Genomic DNA, 19552 nt, shown 5'->3' with positions numbered 1-19552 from the left:
AAGAAATTAGAGCGTCGCACCAGCCAGCAAATTTGTGGTCACGTGGGCAGCCGCCAGCCATCGTGAATCTGGCTAAGCCACCAGTGAACAAAGGTTAAAAATTAAAAAGTACAGGAGAAAAAATGTCTTTCAGCTCTTCAGGCCGTTAATAAGCGCTATCAAACTTCACGTTTAAATATTGTTAACCGCGCTAGCCACCAGCCGTCAGTGAAAATGGCCAGCAGAAAAAATTCGGCTGATTGTGAGACCTCTAAAAGGAAATTTATTTATAATAATTATTTCAACGTATAATATGGTCGTAGGCGAAGGCATGAACGCAAACCCCAAAACGACAATTTGCTGCAAGGTGTGACCACGTTATAAAAAATATGATAAATTAAATATTCAAATTTTTGAAAGTAAAATTACAATAATTATTTAATTCATATCATCTGACACTTTCAGATTAAGTTAGCCTGTTTAAGGAATGCTGTTTTTTTTGTTTTGTCGCAAGGGCCTCAAAAACAAAATTCTTTAGATGAGCTATAGAATTAATCGTTCTAAACTATTGAAATATTCATAAAAGACAAACCAAAAACCCTCCAAGTGCTTGCTTTTAGTTGATAAAAACACGAAACAAAGCTCCGCGATAAATTAATTATTTTATCTGCGTTATCCTGGGACCTCTTAAAAGCAGAGTATTTTGATAGTCGATCGAGTTAATAAAAGTAGCAGAGAGAAAAGTAAAATATTCATTTGCGATGGAGGCGGCAATAAGCTGGTGTTGGGTGTTGGGCCTGCTCGTTTCCTGCGTCTCGGCGCAAATCGAGTGGAGCTACACGCAAGAAGAGGAGCCGCGTCGGTGTCTGACCAGGTGCGACAACCACGGTGAGCAGTTCAAGTGGTGCTGGACCAGCTGGACGCATTGGGCCGCCTGCACCCCCGGCGACACGGACATCAAGCAAACGCTGCCGCTCGCCTCCGACGGCATCCTCTGCGTCTCCGAGTGCGGCAACTTTGGCGGCTACAAATACGACTGGTGCTTCACGTCTGTCAACCCCAAAAAATGGGCGTACTGCGATGCTGGACTAAAGGTATTTCTAATCTGCCCTAATTTTTGCAGTAATTCACCTGTTGCATAAGCCCTTAAAGTGTTCAAAGCCACCAACAGATGGCGCCACCGTATATTTTCGTAATAAATTAAATTTTAAGGCTCTTCCGCTGTGATTTCAGACTCGATCCTGCCACTGTGCATTCTTCACTTAATTTGTTTTCTTTTGACTTGCTGAAAACCAAAATCAATTCAGCCATTCGGCGTAGAAACGTTGGAAATGATTTTATATTTCAAAAATTAGTTTTTAGCAATTCTACTGCGTTTGGATTGACCGATTTTTGTTTCCAGCACGTCAAAAGAAAGAAAATTGAGTGAAAAATGCACAGTTGCAGGATTGAGTCTGAAATCGCAGTGAAAGTGCCTTAAAATTAAATTTATTACGAAAATATACGGTGGCGCCATCTGTTGGCGGCTTCGAACACTATAAGGGGTTATATGTAAAACTGGTGTATTAAGAAAAATCAAGAAAAAAGAGCTTGCATCGGGTTTTTTTCTAGTTTCTTAACTTTTAATGCATTTTGGTTTTTATCAAAAAAAACTAATAAAATATAAGTTTCAGAGTCAGGGGCCGCTAAAATTTTTTTCCAAAAATGTTCCTCTAAAATCTGCATTTTAAAAAACATTGTTTTCACCGATTTCCAAAGTTTTTAGAATAAAAATTGGCACATATTTAATTAATTCTGTTCTAAAAGAAGCAAAACTTCTGATTTTATTTAAGGTGACGCATCTATCCCTGACGGTGGACGGAAGGTTGTGCCGGACGCCGTGCGACCCTTCGATCGACAACCCCACTTGTTACTACTCGTACCGCGGGCTGGCCCCGTGCGAACCGGGCGACTTCCCGATGCAACTGCCGCTGTCTCGTAGCGGCAAGAAGTGCCATTCCCTGTGCGGAAAATTCGGCTACTCATACAACTGGTGCGACACGATGGGCGCCCTCTGCGTCAACTGGGACTTCTGCGACGAGAATTCAGTAGACAAACTCAACAGCGTTTTACTGCCCAAGAAATTAAATCCCGTTAATGAATATAGGTAAATTGTTTACAATTATAATTACATAAAAAATACAATGAGTTATGCAGCGGGAGCCAAATTCGTGCGACGCGCACATATGGCGTCTGGTGGAGAATGGCGCGAAAAAACGGTCACGTATGATAATGCGCGAAAAGAAGCAAGTTTTGGTCAATATTGTGACGTATAATTTGCATTAATCTTAACTAATTGTGTGTTTTGGATCGTAAAAACAAACTCTTGACACTCGTACGCGAATCCAAAGAGAACTTTTTGTTTCCCACAATCAGACGCCATCTTGGATCTGCGCAGTGGGAACAAATTTTATCGCACATCTGGCCCCGCTGTATTCCACTTAAAATTCAATTTTGTGTAATTTCGCATCCCCTCCACTGTTACCAGTGACGCACCCGTTGCGGACAAAATCAAATCAGTGATTTTGGCGACGGACTCGCCGCGGCGGACCAGCCCGTTGGCCAACCCGAACGAGCAGATGCAGCGGCTGAAGCTGATGAGGGCCATGGTGCGGCAGCAGGCGCCGGGCATGCGTGGCACCGTCAGCTACAACCACTCGGCCAGCAAGGTGCTGTCCACCACCGTGGACAACGTCGACCTCGTGCACTACGTCGAGGCGCGCATCCACCCGAGACACGTGGCTGCCGAACGTGGAATTGACGAATTCAACGGGAACGTGTCCAGAAGCAGGATGGTCGAGCTGGACGCTAGGAAGTCTGACCAGGCTGGACCACTCCTCGCTTTCAGCCTTGGTGAGAGAAATATAAACATATAAAGCTCTAATGTCAAAAAATCATGTAAATGCAACCGAAAATCTTTCTTCGAAAGCCGCGTCGTTAATTTCAAGCCTTATAATGATAATGAAATTTAATAAAAAAAATTACATAAAGGCGGACAAATGCAACGTGCAGCGGGAAATAAAAATTATATTTTAGATAATATTTTAACATCCGTTACAACTGGTTTAATATTTATTAGGTTTCACTCAAAACTAATTATGTACTTTTGTGAAAACCCTGAAGGAGAAAAATTTGATAAAATTTGGGGGGAAAATATTTAATTTCAGGGGCTGCTATTTTTGTTTTTCAGATTTGCTATGTAATTAATGTTGTATCAACGACATACATCTTGGAAATTCCAAAGAATTTTAGGGCCAAATTAAACAATTTTTATTTTTTTAAAAACTCCTGAATTATTCTGAACTTTGACAGATTATCATCATTTTTAATTTATTTTATTTTATTAATATGCATCAATCATATCATATAACCTTAAAATAAATTTTTGTGGAGAATAATTTTCCTTTAATAATGAAAACATGTCTTTTGTATCACAAATTTCTTTCCTGTAGTGTGTTAAATGAAAACATAAAACATTTGTTTCAATGTAGAACAGGAGTGGTATTTCGGTATTAGCGATAATATCCGAATTTGAAAAGTAAACAAGCCCCTACACAATTGAATTTTCCATCCAAAACCATTTTTTCTGAAATCTTGGAAGTTTCCTAAAGAGTGATAAATTAAATTATTTAAAAAAGAAAATAAACCGTCAAACAGATGACAAAAACTTTTTAGTTTCGAGAAATGTTTCAAAATGTCCAGTCGAAAACAGTACAATTATTATTGCTACGGTCTTGTCATTAATAACCATTGACCTTTGGTTAAAAATTCTTTAATCCTCCATGGTGCATTAGAGTAATAATTCAAACGAAAAATAATAAAATGTTTAGCTATTATTTGGAAAAAAAACAAAGTAAATAAGCTATAGATAGTTATATCATAAAAATTCAAACATTTTTTACAAAAATTGTTCGTATTGTTCGTAAAGAGACCAGAAAAAAATAAAATAATTCAATTATTTTTTGCGAAGGTGGAAGTAACGACCTGTGGAACATGGTGCCGCAGTCAAAGGAGTTCATCGAATCCGGCAGCCTGAGCAACATCGAGGCCAAGGTGATGGAAAAGGTGCGCATTCTCACTGATCCTCGGCACTACGTCAACTGGGAAATGTTCGTGCGCTACGCCAACCTGCACAAAGGGGTGAAAAGGCCGACCAGCTACGTTATCTGGTTCTTCACTTGCGACGAAGAAGGAAAAATTCTCAATGAACAGCTCTCTGTCGCTGAATTGGTCGACTATTGACAAAATTAAATTCATTTCATGCTCAAAATGTCTTTATTTTATTTAGTAACGTCTCTCTTTTCCCTAAAATTGATCAAAAACTGAAAAAGTCAAACGAGAGGCCGGCTCCGAGCTCCGAGCCGCAGAGCCGGTTTTCCCCGATTTCCCTACGCGCGCTTCGGTCCAATTCGCGTTGTTGCCCCGAGATGGCAGTGACGCGAGCAAAATAATCTCGGCTCGCAGATGGTGACGGTCTGTGTTTTTCTTATGCACACACACATCGGACAGTCTCCCAGCTTGGACACATTTGCACGGCACCAGTGGACAGGTGCGTCAGCCAATTGACCAATGTAAGGATTTCATACAGAGAGAGTGAAAATTCAGTGTTTGAGTTTGATTGGTTTTCTAAATTTACAAAAATTTTAATAATTTGTTGGCAAAATTTGAAGTATTGATATTGTTTTGGTAAAATTTGATTTAATTTTTATATTATATTCATTTTGAATTATTAACTTTTTATTGTTTTACGGTTCATTTTAGTATTAATTGAATTAAATAATTAGTATGTATTTTATTATTTGTTGTAGACTTAAATATTAGCAAATTTATTATTTTGTAAAATTATTTAATTTAAAAAATAATTGTTTTGAACTGAACACTAATTGTATTGAAAGGTAAAAGCCAATTACCAATAAATCAAGTGAAAATTCAAATTTTTGCTCTCTGGAACCTGCGTGTTTTGGTTAATTCAGGTTATATATTTTTTAAATCATTGTTTTCGTGGTAAACAAACCAAGACCTCATACAACTCTGCTTTTGTTTTGAACCCGGCAAAACCGCACACGTACACACACGGTGCGGACAATCTTATCAGAAAAGCTTTGTTTTCCTTTTTTTAATCCACAATCTGTTGCTCGGAGCTCCTGCTTTAGCCGGCTCGTTAAAAATTCAACTGTTTACAATTCGAATTTGATGCAAAATTCAGCCTGTTTGATGCAACCAATTAAGGGTTGATCGGCGGAGACGGAATATTACAACCCTTCAAATTCGACAATCCGAAATCACAGCGGAAATTTGTGTGTTCGTTCGAGTGAGCGAGTGAGTTGGTTGCAGAGCAGCGAGAGATCAATAAAATTACGTCACACTCACACAGGGGTTGTTGGAGATGAAGCAGAGGGGTGCGCGGGGGATGAAAGCCTATAGAACAGAGCCAGCCAGCCAGCATGATGCTCGCGCCTACCAGCTTCTCTGCCTCGTTGACCCCTTTATTTATTTTATTTAATTCAAAACCAGACAGAATTTATTTATTTTTAAAGGTTTTAATAAAAATTGAAAAAATCCTAACACGTTTAATTATAATTATGCTTCTGTTCTAGACTCAATTTACGGGAAAATTTGGAATTTTTGCATCATTTTAACTGATAATTACAGGATTTAAAAATTCTGAACCAATTTAAATTTAAATTTGAATCTTATTTTTTGTAAGCGAAATTTTCATAAAATTGAAAGGGAAATCACCCTTTTCAATATTTATACAACATGAATTTTTTAACAACAAAATGTTATTGTTTTCAGTGCGTTTCACCCTAATCGTCAGGGTTGCAGTGAAGGAGAAATTCCTGATGCGTTCCACGTGAAGCGATTGCAGACATGTGGGACTGTAAGTTTTTAATTTAAATTTCCTGCTCGTCCGCATACTGATTTATGATTTTCCTCAGCAAACATGTTTCTCACCACTCTGACTCCGAAGTTTTACGTCGCCCTAACTGGCACCTCGTCGCTCATATCTGGACTCATTTTGGTAACCATTTTTCCTATTTTTATTTATTTTATCCTGGGGTATTCATGAATCGCAGGGTTCAAAAAAGCCGCATTTAAAAAAACGTTTTTCTCATTTTTTACAAGTTTCTTGCAGGCCATGTTTACACCTGTTTTCAATAATTTTCTAATTATTAGCTCATGACCTCGACTTTAAAAATTGTCAGAGATAAATTTTTGGAGAAATGACAATTTAAAAGAAAAAAATTGCACAATAGAGGAAATTGTGACCACTTGCACCGCAAATTTTAGATTTTCCCAGGGAGGAATTGGGAAAAATTCATTTCTTGTGCAAGACATTGGTAAAAATTGCGGCTTGGTGAAAAAGACCGGCAAATGCAACCCTGACAAATCGTGTGTTTGAACCTAAAACTAATTCAGTTTTGCAATTTTTCAAAAAATTCCTTTTGAATTTTGGCAGATATTTGAGTGGTGGTATTTTCGCAAGTATGGAACGTCGTTCATCGAGCAGGTCTCTTTGAACCACATCAGTCCATGGATTGGCGGCGGCGACAACAGCACCGACAGCACCAACGGCGTCAACGGGACCGGAACCAATGGCAGCATCAACCAGCAAGCAGTTCCAGGTAAAAATTCAAATCTTAATGCTCAAAACACTGAACAGAAAACAACTGATTATTTTTAAAATAAACACTTCTCATTTCTATATCAATCTTTTTTTAATTTGAAATCTCAATAAGACTAGGGCATTGTAAAAAAATTCAATATAGACATTTTATAACTTTACTACTAGGCCTACTAGCGTTTACAACGACTTTCATTCCCAAATTTCCAAAAAATCAAGTCCAGAGGGCTCATTAAAATGGAGAAATTCCTTTCACAGAGTGTAAAGTATGGCGGAATCCTCTAAACCTATTCCGCGGAGCCGAGTACCAGCGCTTCTACTGGGCGACAAACAAGGAGCCGCTCACCTACTATGACATGAATTTGTCAGCGCAGGATCACCAAACCTTCTTCACCTGCGAGGCCGACGTCGGGAAAACTGAATATGAGAGTAAGAATTTTTTAAATATATTTTGGTGCTTTAAAAATATAGAATTTATTACAAGCTAAAGAATACCAGGCTTATTTTTTAATTTAATTAATATTGATCAGAACTCTTATTTTTTATCTTTTTAAATAGAGCTCTGATGTAAGTAATTCGTTTTCTAAATAAAGTTACTATTACGTTTTTTGTGTTACCCTCTTTCATTCTTAAGAATAACAAATTTGACGCACATAATCATAAACAAACTCTTTACTGAAGCGTTAGAAATAAATATTTTGCATTTAGAGTATGTTTGCAATAATTTTTTTCGCCATAGTTATGCAGACGGCGTGGCGAGAGCGGAATCCGGTGGCCCGGATTAAAGCAGCGCACGAGGCGCTGGAAAAGAACCCCGAGTGCGCGCCTGCCTACATTCTGCTGGCGGAAGAGGAGGCCACCACCATTCTCGAGTGCGAAAAGATTCTCAAGCAGGCGCTGCAGGTGGCTGAGAAGAACTACCGAAAGTCCCAGCAGCTGCAGCACCAAAGTGCTCTCATGGAAGCTCTTCACAGTGAGTTGCGACAGATTAATTTTACAGAAATAATAAAAAATGAATTTACAGCAATGTTAATCAGAAAACAGTAAAATCCTTCTAATTTTTGTGTTGAATGAGCTAATTTGTTGGATTTGTAATGTTCAGGACGAGACACGAATGTGCTGATCTACATCAAAAGACGGTTGGCCATGTGCGCTCGGAAGTTGGGAAAGTTGAAGGAGGCCGTGAAAATGTTCAGAGATGTGAGTGAATTCTAGATTTCCACTGTAAAGGGCTGTGATTTTTTTTATTGAATTAATCGAATTGACCAGTTGCATAAACCCTTAGTTATTGAAGCCGTCAAGAGATGGCGCAACTACAGACTTTCTTAAAAATTTTGTTTTAAGCGGTTTTAAGGCATTTCCGCTGCGATTTCAGACTCAATCTAGCTATTTTGCTTTTTTTAATTAATTTGCTTTTTTTGACGTGCTGAAAACCAAAATCGGTTCAGCCATTCGCCGTAGAAACGTTGCAAAATATTTTTTTATTTCAAAAAATAGTTTTTCACGATTCTACGGCGATTGGCTGAACCAATTTTTGTTTTCAGCACGTCAAAAAATAGCAAATTAATTGAAGAATGCACAGTAGCTAGATTGAGTCTGAAATCGCAGCGGAAGTGCCTTAAAATCGAAAGTCTACGGTGGCGCCATCTGTCGGCGGCTTCGAACACTTAAGGTGTATGCAACTGGTGAATTAGCTCTCGATTTTACACTATTTTTATGAGGTTTCATTTTTTATTTATTCCGTTTGTAATATACATTATATTTTTAATTCAAATAAAGTTTCAAAAATAATCAGCGGGGGCCAGATTCATGCGACGCGCAGATATGGCGTCCGGTGAAAAATTTCACGGAAAAATGCGCGAAAAGAAGCAAGTTTTGGTTAATATTGTGAAATAATTTGCATTACTTGTAACTAATTGTCTCTTTTGGATCGTAAAAACTAACTCTTGACACTCATACGGCAATCCAAAGAGAGCTTTTTGTTTCCCAAATTCAGACGCCATCTTGCAAACCAATTTTATCGCACATCTTGACCCCGCTGAAGTTTTGTTAATTAAAATAGTTTTTTTTAATTTTTAAAAATTCAAAATAGCCCTACTAAAGTTCATCAGTTTTCTGTTATATATAAAAAAATATTAACAAATATTTAAACACATTATAGTTGACGAAGGAGGTGCCGCCAATCATGAACATTCTGAACGTGCACGAGAACCTGATCGAGGCGCTGCTGGAGATGCAGGCGTACGCCGACGTGCAGGCCGTGCTGGCCAAGTACGACGACATCAGCCTGCCCAAGTCGGCCACCATCTGCTACACGGCCGCCTTGCTCAAGGCCAGGGCCGTCGCGGACAAGTTCTCGGCCGACGTGGCCAGCAAGAGGGGCCTCACCAGCGCTGAGACCACGGCCGTCGACGCCATCCACAGGGCGGTCGAGTTCAACCCTCACGTCCCCAAGGTAGAAATTTTGTTTTGATTTTGATTTTTTATTAAAAAATTGTAAACACCTGTTTGTTGAAATGTATTTTATTATTTTGAGACAATTTTTACAGATTTTACATTCGCTTTATTTTTTAATCTGAATTAAATTGATGATAACCTTTATGCGTGTAGACTAATTAGTTTGAATTGTTAAATTTAAAAAAATAAGAATTTAAATTAACTCTGCACTGGAGTATCAATTGGAAATTGAAAAATTCATTTTGACTTATGTATTCAGAAGTGTAGGTTTCATTTTTAATACACCATTTTTTCACTCCATTGATCCATATGTCAACGATTATTTTCATGCTTCACGATTTTTTTTCGTGAATTTTTACTTTAAAATTTTAATTTTGCTCTGTATGAATCAGATCGCTTGCCAACAGATTGATATTTATTTAATTTAATTTTTAGTTAGCCAAGGACCATTTGAGCAACAAATCAATTTAACTGTAACAACATTTTCAGTACTTACTCGAGTTGAAGCCGCTGATCTTGCCGCCGGAGCACGTGTTGAAGAGAGGCGACTCGGAGGCGATCGCCTACTCCTTCTTCCACCTCTCCCACTGGAAGCAGGTCGAGGGCGCGTTGAACCTGCTGCACTGCACCTGGGAGGGCACCTTCAGGATGCTTCCGTACCCCCTGGAGCGAGGACACCTCTTCTATCCCTATCCGACCTGCACCGAGTGCGCCGACAGGGAGTTGCTTCCAGGTGTGTAGAAACGATTTTGAACCTAAATTAATTTTACTCATATAAATCATGGATTGATGGGAAGAGTTAAATGTTAAATAGAATAATTATCTTAGCTCGGTTTTTGCACTGGAGAGCTGCTGTTTCGGCTCCAGTTGACTCATCAGAAGTATTTTATTTAATTTATTTTAAGTGAATCTGATCTTTTGTTTCTGGAGTAATAGTTTCTGGAGTAACTGTGATTATAAGCCGAAATTTTTCAACTAAAAAATAATAGTTTATTTCCTGTAGTTGTACGTTTTTTATTTGTTCTAAATTTTATAAATATAAAATGCTGCACTATGAAATTTATATTGTTTTTAATCATTTTTGGTTGACCAATTCAGTCAGTTGAGTGTAGGGTCGCAAGTCCAAAGGGGCCTATTTCCTATCCTTTCGTTTATTTTAAATGGGAAATTTCAGGATATTTGCCGGTAGCTCTGTGAATCAATGTAGAATAAAGAAAATTAGGCGTTCCACCAGGTTGGAGTCGTTTCTGGCCCACAGTTGAATTTATATTAATTTTTCTTTACTTTTTGCACCTGTGCGCGCCTGGGGGCGGCAGCAAAGGGTGGAGGAGGCGGGCGGGGGCGTTTAACTTGCTCGTCCAAACGCAGAAATTTATGGAACTCGTTGCAGTACTGATAGAGGAGCTGAGTTATACAACTTAATAGTTGCAAAATCGCGATTTTTACATTTCTGAACTTTGGCTCTGATGCAGGGGCCTTGGTTGGTCTTAAACAATTTCCCTCAACTAGTCCTGTCAAACTGTTTATTTTTTTAATTCGGATTTTTTAAAATTTTAACGATTTTTTACTGAATTTCTTTAAAATTGAGGCAAAATATTTTAATTTTACTCCAACATTTTACAAACTTTCTGGAAACCACAGGAAAAATTAATTTTACTTTTAAATTTTATCTAATTAGAAAACAGTTATGGTTTTTTTCAACTTAAATTTTATGAAGTCAAACGTTTAAGTCTATAAAGTAGAACTTTAATTTTTCGATTAATAAATTAATAAATTAAAATATAAACATGGATATTTTAGCCCACTCAACATTAAAATCTGATGCAAAAAATATAGAATCTTCTTCTCGTATCCTTTTGAGCTTATTTATTTCAATATCAATTTGAAATAAACCGTTTTATTTTTACAGTATTTCACGATGTGAGTGTGTACCCGAAAAAGGAGCTGCCGTTCTTCATTTTATTCACCGCTGGGCTGTGTTCTTTCACTGCGTTGCTGGCTTTGCTGACCCACCAGTACCCTGAGCCCATGGGTGTCATTGCAAAAACCGTGAGTTGTATTTTATTTTATCATCAAACCCATTAATCACATCATTTGCAGTTGCTGAGCTGCATTTCGATGCCGTTCCAATATTTCATGGACAAACTGGAGGCGATCGTCAAGTCCAGCTTCTGGCAACAGCTCTCGCGAATCTAGCTTCTGTATTAATAGATGTTGGACGAACCGTTGTGTTATTTTACTCGACAAAATTGAATCTGGTTGCAAACCAGGGAAATAATCTCTCTCAGAAAGGTCGTGATCAGAGCTTTTTATTTGATAAAAAATCGTGTTTGCTGTGTCCGCGTTTGCTGTAGGTGTGAAATTTCTTAGTCATAATATATTTTTGTCCATTTTCCTGTGAATAGACTTATTATTTTGAGTTGGTAGAGACTGTGTTAGGAAATCTGTGAAGATTGACTTTTTTATGCCTACGTAATAATACAACTTGTGTTTGAGCATAAACGAATCAAGCTGATTGACTAAATCACGCAAGGAATAATAAAATGCATTCTTTAATGCTGTACAAGAAAATCTAGACTTTAAATTCAAACAAACGAGCATCATTGCAAGAGTGAAAACACCTAGAGATTTCTTTAATCTGATTTTTTTGCATAAATTAAGAACGTCCCGTTAGTAATCCAATCTTAATATATTGAATAAAAAGTTATGGATTTTTTATGGTACTAAAAGTTGCCTATTTTTTTAAACAATTCTTTCCTGTTTTACAGCCATAATTCTAATTTAAAAATGTCATTTTTTTTTAAATTGCTATTGAATTTTTACAAAATATTTTCTGGTAGCGGGGTCCAGATGTGCGGCAAAATTGGTTCGCACTGCGCAGATCCAAGATGGCGTTTGAATGTGGGAAACAGAAATCTCTTTTTGGATTGTCGTACGAGTGTCAAGAGTTTGCTTTTACGATCCAAAAGACAGTAATGCAAATCATGTCACAATATTGACGAAAGCTGGGTTATTTCCGCGAATTTTCACGTGGCCGTTTTTTCGCGCCACTCACCGCTGGACGCCACATCTGCGCGTCGCACGAATCTGGTTCCCGCGGTGTAAAATTATTAAATATTTGTGGAATAAGAAAAGAGCCTTTGTTGGCTATACAAGAGTGGTTTTTATTTAATTTCATACAAAAATAATCAAATCATCAAGGTTCGTTGAGGACGAGAACAGAGTTTCGATTCGCTTGCCAGGCCCAGATTTTGATCAGCGCCTGCTGCGCCACCAGCAACTCTTTGCTCGGGTGCTCCACTCTGTCCTGCATTTCCTCGATGTATTCGGCCAGCCACTGCTCCACACTCTCGTCCACGTCGCACACTTTCACCCTCGCCAGAGCAACTTGAAACCTGAATTATTGAGAGTTAAAAAATTGTGGTTGCTCTCTAACGGAACAGAGTTCAAAAATTATTTTTCTAACGGGTTAAACACCTTGGCTGTGGAATTGTAATTTAGTACAAAAAAAAATTAACAAACCTATCGCTGAAAAGGCGAACTTTTCGTTCGATTTCCTTGCTGCCAGCCTTGGAATGACAGTTCTTGCAGGAGGGCTTGCCACTCTGCTTCCCGCACTTTTGGCACCTGAACCTGGCGTCAGGGCGCAGTTGGTGGAAGCAGGGCCAACGCTGTTGGCACGGCTGGCAGCCGCACTGGAAGAAGTACTGCTTCGCCAGCGCCGACTGCCGCTCCTCGGGGCCGACGCTGAGGAACGAGTAGCCGTAGTTGTCGAGCAGCTCCTCGCCGCGCTCGACGCGCCGCACGCAACGCACCACGCACCGCCTGCCGTGCGACAAACGGGCCACGTTCGCCCAGCAGCCGTGGTTTGCCAGGCTGATGGTCGAGTACACCGCGCCGCCGATCGCCTCCGCCTGCCTGCTCCAACCCTGCGATATTATTTGCGAATTTTAGGGTGACTTATAGATCAACTTTTTTCCTTATCAAGGATAGAGTAAATATTTTCTAAATATGTAATTTCTGATTTAAAAATTTCATTTCAGCACCGACTAAAACCATTTTTGGTCGATCCCTCGAATAAAAAATTAAAAACAAAAATTAACTTTGAACGTGGATAAAAATCCACGGGTTCTTAAAATCCAAAAAAGTGAAAATATTTTGATCTAGAAAATTTCAGACACTTAAATTCTAAATTTTGAACATTTATTGCATTTTTTTCGAAGCGAGAGTTCAACAATAAACTCAAAAATTCTCCATCCAGCATATAAACTGAAAAAAATGTACATATTAATTATTGTCTCAATTTTTCATAAAAAAATGATTTGATTTTTTAAAATTACCGTATAATCGTACGTCCCATTACTAATTTTTTTTTAAAAACCTTTTTAATTGCAAATTATTTATTACCGTTTGTTTATAGCGTTTAAATATTAATCAATTTTAATTAATGATAAAGTATTTTAATCAAGCTCACGCATATTTGCAAAGCTGGCTGGACGGTTTCCGAAATCTCGTAGGCATTGCAGGAGCAGCTCTGGAGGTGTCTGAGCATCGCCACCTCCAACAAACAATCCTGAGCGGTCAGCCCGGCGTCTCTGAGGCCCTGGGCGAGGAAGAGGGCGGCGGCCGTGCGCTTAACCAGGTCGCCGACCGGCCTGGCGTCGCTGTTGCCCACCTGCTGGTGCACCCTGGCGAAGGTCGGGTCGTCGGTCGGGCGGGCGAGGTGCTCGCGCGCCCGCAGCACCACGCGCATCACCAGCAGGGCCATCGAACTGAGCTCGCTCGAGCTGGCAACGTGATGCAAAAGGCTGCACTCGAAAGAGTGGTAGCTGGACATCGCCTCCGACATGCACTCCCTGCTGCAGAAACACACCTGAAGACAAATGTTGGATTTAGAAAGATTGTTTTTTCCTTAATTGATCTAAAAATTAAAATTTCACTAGCAAATGAATAGTAAATTATTTTATTTAAAAAAATGATATTACATGAAACGTTAACCGACCATTTTTTTATTCACTTCTGACCAGAAGTGTCTGAAAATCCAATTTTTTTCGAATTTTACCGGTTACGCCCTATTTTTTGAGCAGAGGAAATTAATTGTTTCCGGGGTGAGAAAAGTTACATGAAAATTTAATAATGAGAAGATAAAATATACTATTACTTTTGAGTCTTGAAAGTTATTTATTATTTTTTTTTTAAAAAAATTTCACATTTTCGAAATGGGTTTGTGTTTGGCCTCATTAAAATTCAGCAGTTGATAGTAGCGTCAAAAAATGATTATATTCAGAAAGCTGATTAAATTTCCGTTTTTTTCCTATAGAGCAAATGTATCTCAAATTTACTATTTTCGCACAAACTTCGTCTGAAAATTTCAACTGGCCGTTAAGAACCTTTAAAAATTTTGGGCTCCAAATTAAATTAAATTCATAAAATCTGCCAGTTAGTGCAATACAAGCGCTTTGATATAAATAAAAATTAAGTCCATTCTGCAAATGCTGAATTAATAATAATTAATAATACAAGCCCAGCTTGAAAATCAGGGCTATCAAGTGGAAAAATATGATTTACCCAAATGAAATTCATACAATTTGATTGTAAAATCTATGGAAAAATCTCATGTCTTCTTAAGATCCTCTAATTAATTTCCTCTAGGTAACGAAGTAAAAAGAACCCTCTTAACGAGGGTGAAAAGAAATTAAAATTAAAAAAATTAATAAAATAAAAAATCCCTTATGGCTCCTGTCTACGCTATAATAAAAAATCAAATTACAGAAGAAATCAAAATACATATATTCTAGAAAACTGTTCTGAAAAAAGTGCAATCAAATATTTTTTTAGATTTTCCCGATTCATTTATTTTTGCTCTTTAATTTAAAATTATTTGGTGCGTGTTTGATTTCATCGCGAGATGCTGGTACAAACCTGTGTGCACGTGGGGCAGGGCAGGGGCGCCAAGAGCGGCCGGCAGCAGTGGGTGCAGTGGTCGTGCCAAGCCGAGGGCGATAACATCCACGCGTACGGCTCGTCGACGATCACAACCGCGCCTGCAAACAGGGAAGAAACGAGCTCTTTGATCTTCAAATCCTCACATCCGTGCTTCTAAAAGAGAGCGAGTGAATTTTAATTGGATGGTTCCGATTCCGACACCACAGCAGATATGAAGGCACCATGCTTACAGGCGTTGAACAATTACTGGCATTTTAAAATCAATTTTACGCCTGACATAGAAGAGTTATTTTTTCACATTTATTGCTGAACGTCTCTTAAGAGAGTGACTAAACAAAAATCGAAAATTAATCTTAATAAAAAGCTGATTTATTAGGAATAAGCGTTTATTTACAAATTGAGCAGAAATCTGGGAGACACAATACTTAAATTTATCGTTAAATTGGCTTGTATTATTTTCACTACCATTCAGTTTAAATAGAAATTGAATTGTTCTGACCACTTCAAATTTATTTGGTCTAATATGATGATAACTTTTTATAAATAATTTAATAATAGTATAGAAAATATCTATAAATATTGAAAAAATATTAAATAAGCAAATTATTTGTAAAAAACTTATTTTTACACAAAACCATAGTATGTAATAAAACAAAATTAAAAAGCAAAGACAAAAACGTACATTAATATAATATTTTTTTATTACGAAGCTTGAGAGATTCTACGAAACAAACCACTTTGAGCAAATTTTTATTAAATCTATTAACAAATTTCTTTTAATTTTTAAAACCCATCATAGACGTTTTCGATGTTAATAGAAAAATTTAAAATTAAATATTTTGTGTTACTTAAAGTTTCCAATTGGTTTTCCTAAAGTGTGCGTTTTTTATTATTTTATTTATAGTTTTCCAACAATCACGGCCAACTATTTATGACTTAAAACTGAATGATATGGTAAAAAGATGTAAAAAATTTATTCCAATTTTATTTTAAGAATTAAAAAACCTCCGTGGAACTGAAACGAACGCCTGCATAATTTGGATGTATGCAACTCGCTCAGCGTTGCGATTTGCTGTGTATTTAATTTAATTTATCGTGAACTTGTAAATTAATTTTAATATAATATTCTGACTCACCCGCTGGAATGGTGGTGTTGGCGACCAGGTATCGGCCCTTTTCCGGCGACTCTCGCAGGTCGAGGGCGCTGGAGGCGTTGGGAATGCTGGCGTGCGGCCCTTGGAACACTTTCGGACACTCCGGGGGCTCGTGTGGAGGCAGTCGGGGCGGACGGGGGCCGTCGGACAAATGCTTCATTTGTGACACGAGCTTCATCGTCATCTGCGCCTTCTCCGGCTTCGCCAACTGCGACTTGCTCAGGGCAGCCAGTGCCTCCCTGATCTCCACCTGTGCCGCCTCACGGTCTTCTTTTGCCAGACAGGCTGATCGAATCAATGCTAACTGAAATTTAATAATAATTGATGTGATTATTTAATCAAGCGGATCAATTAATAACATTTATAAGATGGTACTAAAAATGAATAATTTTTATCAATTAACTTTTGCTTGAAACATCCAATATTAATTTATTATTTAATTAATGCATTTTATTTTCCAAAGAAAAATTATTTCTTGGTATTAAAAAACGTAAAAACTTAATAATTTTTATTATTAGTTTGCAAAATGTACAAAAATAAGAGATTTGAAAATAATTTGTAATAAACGTTCCGTTCTTTTTACCGAAATTTAAGTTTTAATATAGTAAAGAAAGAGAAAAAGGCATCAACGAAATTCCCAAAGTCGTTTTTAACATACAATTATGTTGTTTAATTTTCAGGCTATTTTTAATCATTATAATAGGGGGATTTTCCTTTCTCCAGATTTTAAAACTGTTAAAGAAATCGGTTGAAATGCACGAGCTTTATTTTTTTTAGATTTAAAAATTTACGAAGAAGCAAAAACCAGAGAAATTGTGCCTTGAGTTAAAAAAAAAATAAATTTGCGCCAGAATACAATTAATATACCACTCAATCGCATTAATTACTTGGCAGAGGATATCGACGTCGTCCGGAGAGACTGTGACGCGCTGGCAGTCGTTCAGTGCGTCCGCACATTGTCCCAGTTTGGACAGCAGGCCAGCGCGGCCCAGGTGAGCGTCGCTGCTTACTCTGCTTCCGGTCGGCGCGTGGTTGGCGGCCTCGCCGAACAGACGCAAAGCTTTGCTCACGTGCTGCAGCACACCCTCGTTCTCCGTGCTCGCGCTGAAATTATTCCAAAATGGCATATATTATGGATTTTTGTATTTAATAAATTAAAATTCTATCTGCAAGAGAGTAAGAGTAAAATTAAGACAGTGGTATAATTAAAAATGTGTAAAAATTTTACTGAAGAATTATGGAATTTTACAAAATTAGAATAAAAAGCCACCGGTTTCACCAAAACGCATCGAAAATTCTATCACTATAATTGTAATTTTCCAAAATTTCTTATTAATTTTGTGCGAAATGTGTCTTTTTTCGGGTTAAATTCGGAATAATGCGAAAAAACCCAAAATCGTTGGTTTTTACCAGCTGGTTTTTGGCGCAAAAGAAAAACAGTAATGCATTTTTGCGCATTGCAAAATTGGCAAACCCTTTTGAAAAGAACTTAAATTTTTAATCTAAAAAATTTACGTCAAAATATTTTTTTTTTAGTTTGTGTCTTCTTATTTGAATAACATTCATTAAAACCATCATGGAGTTTTTATTAGGTCTTGAAATTTAAGAAAACAATGCTCCTGACAATCAGAACCACAATAATGTGTGGGGCATCTTGCTGGAATATTTATTTTGAAGATGAAAATAGCATCTATTTGTTTCAAAAGCGAAAATTAAACATACATACTCAAATTCATCAAGGAGTGCAACGACGCTTTGTGCCGCGTCCAGGTACTTTTGCGCGAGCTGCTGGTCCTTGTGTCCGGCCTTGAGGGGCTGCAGGCGAACTTTGGCCTCGGCGAGCAGCCGCTGGAGCAGCAGCACCCGCTGCTCGTCGCTGGAGCACGCGGCGAAGCGGGCAACCTCGTCCGCGCCGAGCAAGCTGGACAGCCGCCGGTAGAACGGGTCGAAGTGCTCGAACGAGTTTTCGGCCGCCGCCATGGCCTGAGAGTGAGTGGTTTTGTGGTCTGGCGCGTCGGGTGCGCGGCGGCGATGAGCACCGATGCGCCCAAAATAGAAAACACACACACACACACACACTCACACTCACCGACTCGAACATGAGATGATGCATTATTAGACACACGCCGAAGGGCCGCGATTCGTTTCATCTTACTTTGCGGGCTGATTGAATGGTCCAAAAGATTGAATTTGCATTTTTTTAGTGTTAGTTTAGATTCGATTGCATTTTTTTAGTGGAAAATATCTAAATTTGATATATATGTGTGTGTGGACCCTACTTATATAATACCCATGGCCGGGGGGGGGGGGGGGGGGGGGTAAGGGGCGGGGGCGAGGAGGGGGGCCAAGGGGGGTCCGGGCCCGAGAGGTTTTTGGCCGCCGCCCCATAGGGGCCCGAGGAGCCCCCTCGAAGTGTAAAAAAATCGCCAAAATGGGGCCGATCGGGCCGAAACTCGCGTGGTCGACGGAGGCACGCCAACAAACGCGTAAACAACGGAGAAACCCGAGATTCCTGCCATGATTAACACGGGAGCCCACATTGTTTGGGATCGAAATTCCAAGATAGCCAATCTTTAAGTTTGCCCAAAAAACTAAGGCACAGCGAGTATGAAATCCGGGTGACCTCCTCAGGGTCAGCGGTGACCCTTCAAAGTTCGAAAACGCGATGTTTCTGTACTCGCGGCCCCCCCGCGGGGTCCCTATGAGTCTCACGGCCTCCAAACTCGAGATTCGAGCAGGCGACGAGTGAATGAAGCCAACGGTGTGTGGAAAAGATTTTTCCGCCCCATAGCGAAAAAGTTATTAACCGGGCAAATTTTGCCCATTTTCCATTCCGTACGTTTCGGCAGGCATATCTACGGACCTGGGCAAAAAATGAAAAAAATTGCACGATCATCGATGCGCAATTTATCTGCGAACATTTTAAGACTAAATTCGACCTGATCGGATGAAAAACCTGGGAGGAGTAGTCTTTGGCGCGCGGCGCGGAACGGTTTTTCGCCACCCGTAAGCTTAACATGGGAATTTCGAATTCGGATTTCGGGCGGAAAAAAATTCTTTTGGGCCGCGACTGCTGTACCATGCTCTTCCGCCCGGCCAACAGTCCCCGCAAACCGATTTTGGTGGAAATCCGGTAAATAGGCGAATAACGGCGGCGCATTGAAAATCCGCGATTTGCGGTGCACGCAAATGGACAGGCTGAAAATACGCGCGGCGCCGCCGCGGAGCCGCCGCGCATTTAATCTCGAATTTGACCATCGGACACACACGACTGAGTACGCGGGGGTCTGAAACCGAATTTTGAGCGGTCTAACTCTTTCCAAATTCATTTTATAGGCGATTTTCGGTTTTT

At 39.0% G+C, this 19552-nt stretch overlaps 3 protein-coding genes across 4 annotated transcripts; 2 read left to right on the top strand and 1 right to left on the bottom strand.

Moving 5' to 3' along the window:
• Positions 1-708: 708 nt before the first annotated feature.
• Positions 709-4288, top strand: LOC135936923 (uncharacterized). Its single transcript, XM_065479932.1, has 4 exons — positions 709-1073; positions 1812-2125; positions 2507-2871; positions 3989-4288. The coding sequence occupies exons 1-4, from the start codon at positions 741-743 to the stop codon at positions 4258-4260; spliced, it is 1284 nt and encodes a 427-aa protein (XP_065336004.1). The 5' UTR covers positions 709-740; the 3' UTR covers positions 4261-4288.
• Positions 4289-4443: 155 nt separating this feature from the next.
• LOC135936172 (protein ST7 homolog) lies at positions 4444-11671 on the top strand. Of its 2 annotated transcripts, none has more exons than XM_065478892.1 (11): positions 4444-4589; positions 5815-5899; positions 5958-6040; positions 6479-6644; positions 6902-7072; positions 7383-7616; positions 7746-7843; positions 8805-9098; positions 9590-9833; positions 11010-11149; positions 11201-11671. In XM_065478892.1, the coding sequence occupies exons 2-11, from the start codon at positions 5890-5892 to the stop codon at positions 11294-11296; spliced, it is 1536 nt and encodes a 511-aa protein (XP_065334964.1). In that variant the 5' UTR covers positions 4444-4589; positions 5815-5889; the 3' UTR covers positions 11297-11671. The 2 variants fall into 2 exon arrangements, with proteins under 2 accessions (XP_065334964.1, XP_065334965.1); XM_065478893.1 differs by having other exon boundaries at positions 4454-4567.
• A 574-nt stretch (positions 11672-12245) lies between these two features.
• LOC135936171 (SET and MYND domain-containing protein 4-like) lies at positions 12246-18219 on the bottom strand. The gene is made up of 7 exons (XM_065478890.1): positions 17927-18219; positions 17088-17304; positions 16183-16504; positions 15023-15144; positions 13575-13973; positions 12623-13029; positions 12246-12495 (listed from the first exon to the last, which is right to left on the bottom strand). The coding sequence occupies exons 1-7, from the start codon at positions 18178-18180 to the stop codon at positions 12297-12299; spliced, it is 1920 nt and encodes a 639-aa protein (XP_065334962.1). The 5' UTR covers positions 18181-18219; the 3' UTR covers positions 12246-12296.
• Positions 18220-19552: the final 1333 nt, after the last annotated feature.

This window comes from Cloeon dipterum, chromosome 2 (genome assembly GCF_949628265.1).
Source record: "Cloeon dipterum chromosome 2, ieCloDipt1.1, whole genome shotgun sequence".
Classification (NCBI taxonomy): domain Eukaryota; kingdom Metazoa; phylum Arthropoda; class Insecta; order Ephemeroptera; family Baetidae; genus Cloeon; species Cloeon dipterum.
The sequence above is the reverse complement of the archived record's forward strand: the minus strand, read 5'-3'. Positions and strand labels throughout refer to the sequence as shown.

What these genes read in the sequence shown, in the direction of transcription:
- LOC135936923 (XM_065479932.1), top strand. Translation starts at nt 741, where the DNA reads ATGGAGGCGGCAATAAGCTGGTGTTGGGTGTTGGGCCTGCTCGTTTCC. An exon ending in AATCCCGTTAATGAATATAG is followed by an intron (nt 2,126 to 2,506) that starts GTAAATTGTTTA and finishes CACTGTTACCAG; the next exon opens with TGACGCACCCGTTGCGGACA. An exon ending in ACTCCTCGCTTTCAGCCTTG is followed by an intron (nt 2,872 to 3,988) that starts GTGAGAGAAATA and finishes TTTTTTGCGAAG; the next exon opens with GTGGAAGTAACGACCTGTGG.
- LOC135936172 (XM_065478892.1), top strand. An exon ending in CAACCAGCAAGCAGTTCCAG is followed by an intron (nt 6,645 to 6,901) that starts GTAAAAATTCAA and finishes TTCCTTTCACAG; the next exon opens with AGTGTAAAGTATGGCGGAAT. An exon ending in CGGGAAAACTGAATATGAGA is followed by an intron (nt 7,073 to 7,382) that starts GTAAGAATTTTT and finishes TTTTCGCCATAG; the next exon opens with TTATGCAGACGGCGTGGCGA.
- LOC135936171 (XM_065478890.1), bottom strand. Translation starts at nt 18,180, where the DNA reads ATGGCGGCGGCCGAAAACTCGTTCGAGCACTTCGACCCGTTCTACCGG. An exon ending in ACGTCGATATCCTCTGCCAA is followed by an intron (nt 16,505 to 17,087) that starts GTAATTAATGCG and finishes ATTAAATTTCAG; the next exon opens with TTAGCATTGATTCGATCAGC. An exon ending in AGCCAGCTTTGCAAATATGC is followed by an intron (nt 13,030 to 13,574) that starts GTGAGCTTGATT and finishes ATAATATCGCAG; the next exon opens with GGTTGGAGCAGGCAGGCGGA.